The sequence below is a fragment of the Alligator sinensis genome, unplaced genomic scaffold (genome assembly GCF_000455745.1).
Source record: "Alligator sinensis unplaced genomic scaffold, ASM45574v1 scaffold301_1, whole genome shotgun sequence".
Taxonomy (NCBI): Eukaryota; Metazoa; Chordata; order Crocodylia; family Alligatoridae; genus Alligator; species Alligator sinensis.
In genome coordinates, this window is record NW_005842035.1 from 2372315 (window position 1) to 2381656 (window position 9342).

Consider the following 9342-nt stretch of genomic DNA (forward strand, 5'->3'; position numbering starts at 1 on the left):
TGCTGAACCAGTGCCCTCGACAGAGGGAAGCATGTCTGTATTTTCTGGCCTGCACTGGAAGTGAACAAGTCTCTCAAGTCCTCCTGCCCTTCCATTCAGATGGCATGAAATCTAGAATCATAGAAAATTAAGGTTGGAAGGGACCTCAAGAGGTCATCTAGTCCCACCCCCTGCTCAAAGCAGGACCAGCCCCAACTACATCATCCCAGCCAAGGCTTTGTTTAGCCGGGTCTTGAAAACCTCCAAGGATACACACTGGACCTCCTCTCTGGGGAGCCTGTTCCAGTGCTTTACCACCCTCCTAGTGAGAAAATTCTTCCTAATATCCAACCTAAACCTCCTTTGCTGCAACTTGAGCCCACTGCTCCTTGTTCTGCCATCCGCCAACACTGAGACCAGTCCAGCTCCATCCTCTTTTGAACACCCCTTCAGGTAGTTGAAGGCTGCTATTAAATCCCACCTCAGTCTGGTCTTTTCTAGACTAAATAAGCCCAGTTCCCTCAGCCCCTCCTCACAAGTCATGTGCCCCAGCCACTGAACCAATTCCATTGCCTTCCGCTGGACTCTCTCCAATTTGTCCATGTCCTTTCTGAAGTGGGGGCCCACAACTGGACACAGGACTCCAGATGCGGCCTCACCAGTGCTGAACAGAGGTGAGGAATCACTGCCCTTGACCAACTAGCAATACCAATGCAACCCAGGATGCCATCAGCCTTCTTGACACCAAGGGCACACTGCTGGCTCCTATTCAGCTTCTTGTCCTGTCACCCCAGGTCCTTTCTGCAGAGCTGCTGCCCAGCCCGTCACCCCCAGCCTGCACCAGTGCATGGGATTGCTCCACCCTAAGTGCAGGACTTTGCACTTTGTCCTTGTTGAACCTTATGAGATTCCTTTTGGCCCAATCCTCCAATCTGTCTAGGTCACACTGAATCCTAGCCCTCCCCTCCAGTGTATCTATGACTCCCCCCAGCTTGGTGTCATCTGCAAACTTGCTGAGGGTACACCCCATCCCATCTTCTAGGTCACTAATGAAGTTCCCAGTCAGCCTGGAAATCACCTCAGGGGGTTCTTGTGTGGTACCAACTGATGTTTTCAGACCCAAACTCTTAAGGGGGTTAAGCTGCAGGCGATTTAGGGCTGAAGGAAACGGACCAGAAAAGACACGCCTTCAGGCACTGCATAGCCCTCTGAAAGGATTTTAAGAGGCCTTTGGAGGGCAGGATGGAGAACTGAAAGACCTAGAAAGACTGGTGGGAACTTAAAGGAGAGGGAATAGAGGGCTGGAAAAGCCCCCCTGCACCCTGGATCATGCAGTCCTTGCTCAGCTGTTCCTTCAGGAGAGCTGTTTTCCTGCTCTGAGCCAGAGAATGGGCTCATGTGCACAGAGTAGGTGTATTCTCCTCCCCAGTGTTTTGCTCAGTGTTCAGCATCTCTTCATCTCTCTAAAAAGGGCTGGGAATAGAAATCCAAGATGGCAGAGCTGCCTCAAATCCCTCGCTGAGGGTCTAGCTTCTTTCCAAGCAAGGAGCAATAAGGGGAAAATTGCAGAGGAAGAGCCTTTGGGGAGGATACAGACATTCTGTGTTGTGACTGGCTGATCTCATCCTTCTATCTCAGCTGGTGACTGGCAAATAAGAGAGGTTTGCTGGCTCATGTCTAGGCTGGTTCTGGGGTGTGGGGGAGTTGTTTTTCTTTTTAAGGAGACCCTTTAGGAAGCAGCAGTCTCCAGGACTGCTTTCCATCATCTTACCAAAGCCTCTGTCCGTCAGCTCCTAATTGGAGTGATGCCCTGGTACCACGGTTCTCAACTTTTTCTAGACTGAGGGTGCCCCTCCATAACTCCTAAATTTGGTGGACCCAGCAGAGAATTGCTGCTATGCTGCCTCAGCTTCATGCAGTGGTTCTCAACCAGGGTCCTGCAACAGCCAGGTGGAACTGCCCTGCCCACCTCCTGCAGAGCCAGACCAGGAAGGGGCACAGTAGTGCCAGCTTCTGCCTGCACTGCACTCACCCAATGAACCTAATGTAGGCAAGAGTAGCCACGCTCCACGCACCTATTTCCAGGAGATGCATGCAGGGTCAGACTGGGAAGAGGGAGGCAGCACTAGGCACTCCCACTCTTCTCAGTCAGATGCCACAAAAGGCACATCAGGAAGTTTCACTCAGTCACAGCACTGGCTGCGCCCCCTGAAAGGCTCTCGTGGTACCCTGGGATGCTGCGGTATCCCAGTTGAGAATCACTGCTGTAGCATATGCATCTTGATCCAGAATTGCCCTTCCTACTTTGCTCCTCTCTCCTCCCTGCGTGATCTCCAACAGCATCTCCTCTAAAACAAAGGTGCCGGTTAAAGCAAGTTTTACTCTGACGTGGTGCTATGTGACTAATGGTTATCTTGTATCTGAAAAAAAAGGAAATACAGCTAACGGCTAGCAAAACTGTACAGTGTTGAAATAAGCATTGGAAGCCAACGCTGGGTCCTGTGAGCAATCCCCATGTGAAAAATCTCTATAGTGTTTTCTGAGGAAGAGCCAGTTCTCAATAGCTGGACTCTGAGAAGAGGTTAAATATCTTGGCTGGGATGTGAGGATGAAATATTCAAAACTCCTTCAGAGGTCACGTTTAAAAAAAAAAAAAAAAAAAAAAAGACAGCTCTAGTGTCTAATACAGGATCAATTCCAGTTTCTTAAAAGTTTTATTGGCTATATCAAAGCAAATTAGGCCTATGGGAAAGAGGAAAATGAGGTTGACTCTATTCCTTTAAATCTCAGTAGCTGTTAATATCGAAGCTGACTGAATGCTGATAGCAACTTTCCCTTCTCCCCTTCCAATTTACATTTTCAGCAAGCCTCCACTTTCACTCCTGCACCCCCAAGGAAATTCAGGTGCACTAACCCCAAGCCACTCACGTTAAAACGTTAGCTGGCATCATCTGTGATTCTGGTGCAGCTTCTATCAAGGACTGCCAAGTGTTTGTGGAGTTGGGGATCACGAAGCCAAATTCAAAGAACCATTCTGTAAGGCAAAAAGGAGAGGCAGACACTTCAGAAAATCCCCACAACGGTCCTTGAGCTCTCTCTACCTTGTCACACCCCCAGAACCGAGTGACCCACCTCACGCCCTGCCAGCGGGTAATTTAAAATCAGAGGGGAAACACTATTTAGAAATGAATGTACAACTCAGAATGCATTAAGCATGCTCCTCTCCTCCAAACTAGACGTTTCCTGTGCCCTTTACCACTGCACGGAGCCAGTCTCTACACACTCCACACTCAGTGGACATGCAAGCCAGCCGAACAAGGAATAAAGAGGTCGGTCCTTCCCCATGAGGCCAGCCTGGAAGGAGTAGGTGCACAATTAACAGTAAAGAAGACTATGAGCTCAGTATGCTCATGCACCTGAAAGCAAGTGTAGCAATGTGACAAGGCGTGTCGGATTTTGCAGTTATGAGTCATACAGAAGCCTTATAAGAACTGCAGTACCAAAGCATACCACTGCTCCTTCTAGTTTGCTATCCAGCCTGATAGTGGCCTGCCCCAGATGCTACACTGGACTGTGCAAAAATCCCTGTAATGGACAGTCAGGGGGGAACCGGTTTGCAAAAGAAGCTTTCTCCCAGCCTTGGGCAGCTTGTAGTGGTTTTAGGCTCTGAAGCACGATTACCAGACTACTGGCATAAATGTACACGGAGAACTAGTGATATGGGCTTCAGTACTTGGGCCTGTTCCTTCTGATGTGCATGCGGCCTTGATGGGATTCTGAAAAAACCATGCTCAGTCCACTGTACTGCCAGCAATCCCGGCTGTTCTACAAAGGACCAATTTGCCACATGATGGCATGGCTGTGCATGGCCTACGAGGATACCTTCTAGACACTGCCCTTTGAAAAAAACTTTCTGTTCCAGTCGGAATTTTTCCATCTGTTCCGCTGAAGAGAAGTTCAGCTCCCGAGACACCGCTTTGCACTTCAGGATTTTCTTGGGAACTCGAGCTGTCAAACAGAGGGAGACAAACATTATTCAGACCAGCAATGCAATGAACATGGCTGCTACACATACTATTCCATTATCCTTTGAAATGCTGCCCAGTGCTAGTACAGAGGCTCAAAGCTCAGTGAGGGCAGAAGAGCTATGAGAGAGGCTCATTTTAGATGGCTCAAAATGGGTTAAGGCTGAATGCTTTAAAAGTCTGTGGCAGAGGCAGGAATTAGAACATGTGCCTCCTGACTTCTAATACCTGGCAATCTCCTACTAAAACTGTACTTCCCCAGGTTAAAATGTGACCTACAGCACTGAAAATTACTTTACAATGTGCTCAACCTGGCAAGCAGCTGGAGAGCTGCTCTGCACATTAAACAGGTAACACTTCTTGCTTCTGCTTCCTGCCTCGGGCTCTGTGAATCCCAATCAAATGCAAATTGCTGCTTTCCAGCCCAGCAAGCACTATTCTATCCATGTTGTGTATGTATTGGGAGCTGTCCCTTAAATGTAGAAGTCTGTTTTGCAAAATAGCCATCCTGAGATGGATCACTGTCTCAAAACCTGTACTGAGCTGGACAATCAGAAATGTCTGTGTGGCTGGGCTATCGCTGTCTCCCCCTGTCCCAGTCAATAGGAAGATATACTTGATGATACATTTTTTTGTCTTTGGGGGAACAAGAGAAGAAGGGGGAATCTGGAAGCACCAGCTAATGGGCTGAAATGTCCTAATAACAAGGATAATGGGGCGATCAGTACGCTAATAAACTACCAAGTCCTTCACTCTTGAGCAATGTGATCCATATATATTCTTACATCATACCAGTCTTTTCATATAAATGTATTTAATAATAGAGACAAGGGAATACAGATGGAATGTACTTTTTATGAGCGGAACTGCTACTAAATGAAAGCCTATCAAAAGGTCCAGGAGCAGACAGTAAAGCTGCTGTTCAATAAAAGGAAAAGCCCATCAAACCCCAGGCAAATCCATTTAATGGAGTGGGACCTCAATGCAGTGCTGGTTTAGAGAGCCAGAGGGGACCACGATGTGAACTGCACTTTAGTCTTAGGGAGAGGTACAGATGCCAGATCTGAGAAACCTGGACTGGAGCTCCCTGAAATGTCACACCCTCCCCTCCCTAATGGCTTTGGACTATTTTTGCAGAATTAGCAAGTATACTAGCTCTTCGTGATTGCATTTCAACATGGAAAAATGTAGATTATTTATTAATTTACAAGTGGAATCTCATGCATATACATCAAGGTAGACTGATTTTTAAATAACAGCATTTTAATCATGATTTAAAATCATTGGGCAGAAAACCTTGACTGAAATAATTCATTTTAATCTTGTTTTGCTTTTATATTTTATGGTTATTTTGCTGAAGAAAATGTGATTCTTATTGCTTGGTGTTTGTTAGAATACACTAAGCTGTAAGCTGACATGGCCTTTACACTACATGGGAGTCTACTTCTGCCTAGCCAGGGGATAAGCATTTATTTAAGTGATTAAATACCTTAACAAATATTTATTCAGATTCTTAATTTTTTTACATTTTTATTAGGTTAGAAAATGGCAAATAACATTTATTTACTAGCTGAATTGCTCTGCGTCAAGCTGCATTTGGATGGAAATAGAAATTCAATTAACAGGCGCAAAAGCCACATTTTTCATTTTTTTAATTAAGTGTGCAGGATGCATAAAAGCAATTTTATAAACACTTGCATATGAAATTAACTGACTGTTTGGAAGTGGAACTATTACTGTGTGTTTCTAATCGCAATGTCCTTCAAGATTTTTTAGAACTAGCAGATATCAGCCTTTCACACCTCACTTCTGGTCGCAGATGGGAAGAGGAGAAGATTTTCCTGCTTTCCCAACTCTTGTGTTCTGCGCTTACACAGTTAGATAAATTGAAAAGAAGACCAGACTCTTTTTTTTTTTTTTTTTGCACCTCCAAAGAGGCTACCGCTGGCAAAAGCTCTCTCTCTGCTTAGAAAATGACTTCCTCATTTCACTTTAAAAAAAAATTCAACTGCAACTGCACACTGCTTTAAATATTACTTTACTTGAAATGGAAATAGTAAGCATGGGTTTAATAGAGGGTGTCAGGATTTCAAATTTAATTTTAAAAAGGCTTATTTTTTACAAATATCTATTGAAGTCCAGTAGACACCCAGTGTAAATAAATGTTCACTGATCTTTATCCCATTTGCTATGTATTTGCCTCTACTATCAATAGCTGGGGGCTTACCATGAATTGCCATGACAAAGCAATACCCTCAAAGATGCACATGCTACACATCTTAAAGCCTGTCAGGATCTCTCAGGTCCATCTTAAACCTAAAAGCTCCTTAGGATGCTTGTCCCCACTAGCCCTCTTGGGAAGCCGTTCCAGAATACCTCCCCCTTCTCCTTCTGCTGGCTGGAAATGACACGGCTCCAGTCTCGGTTTATTCCCGGTCAGGCTGTACTCCCTCGCTCTAAGGCAAATGCCCTTTAGATTAAGTAGCTCTTCTCCCTTCTGGCATTTATCCCCCTGACTTATTTATACAGAATAATCATATTCATCGCAATCCTGCGAGAGAAGATTGTGAAATAAAGTCTTAGCAAGGCCTTCGTCAGCACCTGCTGCTGTTTGAATTCAACTTTCCTGAGCCTGGGTGACTAGCACTAGAACTGCATGCAGTATTGCAGAAGGCCTTAACTGTACCTTGAATAATGGCATTTATTAATAGCCCCATATGGGATAAAGTCCCAAACAGCTCTGAAATAGGCAAGTATTGCTTCTTTTAACAGGGAGGAGCAGTCAAAGGCAGAAAGAAATTATACAGCTTGGCAAGTGAGAAATCTGGGAACAGAACTCACGAGCCCCAGCTCCTAGCCTTTTGCTTCATTCAGAAACACATGCTCCGGCAACCTACGGTACTTAAAATTAGCCAAGAAGTCTAACGGGTTATTTGGCTACATTGAAGGGAGAGGATTCACAAGCTGCTAGTGCAGGGGCGGGGAATTATTTTTGACTGAGGGCCGCTTACTGAGTTTTGGCAAGCCACTGAGGGCCATATGACAGGCAGCCAGGGGCAGGTAAATATTAATTTTCTAAATTTTTTAGGGGCCCCGTGGGCTGGATAGAATAGCCTGGCAGGCCGCATCCGGCCCACGGGCCACATTTTGCCCACCCCTGTGCTAGTGCCTCTGAGGGGAAGCTATCTGAAAAGGAAACCAGAAAACAACAGGAACACCTGACTTGATATTTTCTGCTTCCTCAAGCCATCTCATTTCTCCCACAGCTCCTGTCAGCCACTCTCTGTCTTTTCAACACTTTCTCTATACAGTGGCTAGCAAAAAAAGGCAAAGCAGAACCACCAGTTTCAACGATAAAAAGGGACTTGCTGTACTGAGGTTTTGATGCATGCTGCTGAACACAATGCCTCGGTTTCAAAACCGGTGTAGTGTGTTCCTGATTTGAAAGTTTTCTCCAGGTATGTGATGCTAGCAGAGTAAATTCCTACACACATTAACAGGAGTGTTGCTAACCTGCTGCTGGAAAAGCACTGGTATGAGATTAAGGGGAGTCTTATAAACAAGACTGAACTGGGTGGAGTTCAGAAATGGTTGGATTAACATTTTACCACAGTGCTTCCATCTTCCAGCTTTGAATCACGACCCTCCCATGACAGCATCGGCCTCCTTTTTGCAGAGATGGCCGATCATTTCTAACTGTAGTGGACAGATTGGGCACTGGATGAGGGGTAGCAAACTTGCTTCGCTTCTGTCTCGAGTTAGCTCGGGACCCAGATCTCTAGTTGAAAGAATAGCGGATTAACCATGTGCGGTACAGTCCCCTACGGCCGAGATTACCCACCCCCTCTACTCTGATAGTGTTATCATCATTTACAAAAGGGGTAATGGCTCCCGTTGTCCACTCTGGTACCATATACCTTTATAAACTGGTGGCCGACCTGTGGCAGTAACAGACTTCCCAATTCATACATACGCCTTTATTCTTCAGGATCCAGCTGCTTCCCCCAATGTGCACACCAGTAAGTGACACTGATGTAAGCACAAGGCCAAGTTCACTCCACTCTTTACCTGCCCTTGCATGCTGCTCACTTAATCAGAAATGCCCTTCTGCATGAATTTGCTGAGGCCAGACCCGACCCTATGTGACAGGTTCTCTACACTTGTAAGTTCCCTTTCAATTGCCTTCCATTATGGATAAGCTTGCATGGGATATTAAATAGGAAAGCACTTTCTTGCAAGATGAAAACATAATGGGAAATGGAGCACTGTGCTAGGCCTGTGGGAATGGATTCCAAGGGTAGAAAAGAAAAAGCCTTCATACCATTACCTAGGACAGAAAAAAGAAATGGAAAGCAAAGATGTAAGACTTCTCACCCCAAGGCACTGCAAGAGTTACGCTTATTTTCACCTTGCGCCCGCTGACTGCAGCAGTGCCCACAAGCATTACCAGCCCAAGATACCCAGTGAAGCCACGCAATACCTTCATGCTCCACTCCCGGCACGGACAAATCTTCTGTTCCTTGCCAGAGGATTTTCCCCGTCTCCGCATCCCGAAGGTTCATCCAATTTCTGATTGAGACGCAATTAAGGAAAAATAAACTGGGCCCGTTGTTAAACTGTGTCCACCATCCTTTATCACATGCTGAAACAAGGTTGTTTGAATTAAGCAGCTGAGTTGCAATAAACTTTGGATGGCCACACCGGGCGCATCCAGATGAGTGTGCGTGTGTGCTATGTAGCATTGCAGACCTGTCTTCAGCACTGCATACCCCACACATGCAAGCATTCCTTGCACTGCTAATTTGCAGCATGGTGGGGGTTGACACCGATAAATCCTCCTGTCAAAAAACCCCACACTAGATGAAAGTGGGGTGGCGCATGTGGCGGCAGTGTGTCACCTGAAACTAGAAACTGGCCAGCTAGAGCCACGCTCTGACTGTTGGCCAGGCTCCCTGCTGCTGGATCACCACTGCTGGAAGCTCCCACAACCCAGGTAAAGCTGCTGGAGCCAGCCCAAGTGCTGGCCCCAGCCTCCCCTACCCCACCCAGGGCCATTTGCCGCATGCCAGAGCATGTGTGCATGGGCATTCCCCAGGGACAGCTATGTGCCACTGCTATTTGTCCCCAAGGAAACGCATGCACACACTCATCTGGACACGCCCAGTCTCCAGTCGCAGCACTTTCCTCTCCTGGTTTAAAACCAAATGCACCAAGTCATGACCAAGTTAGTCCCACAAGAGCTGTACGTGTACATATTCAGCTTTCACTTGAACTGCATGCTTATTATTAGCCATGTTGACCATTTCCAACTAATATATACTGGAGAAAACACATCACC

The 9342-nt window shown here is 46.2% G+C and overlaps 1 protein-coding gene across 1 annotated transcript in view; it reads right to left on the minus strand.

The window, feature by feature from the left end:
- PDE6D (phosphodiesterase 6D) overlaps positions 1-9342 on the minus strand; it is a 43757-nt gene that overhangs the window by 1290 nt on the left and 33125 nt on the right. The window contains exons 2-4 of the mRNA XM_006022434.3: positions 8485-8573; positions 3862-3987; positions 2908-3013 (exon numbers count right to left, since the gene is read on the minus strand). Coding sequence (XP_006022496.1) covers positions 2908-3013; positions 3862-3987; positions 8485-8573 — 321 coding nt within the window. The remainder of the gene's footprint in view (positions 1-2907; positions 3014-3861; positions 3988-8484; positions 8574-9342) is intronic.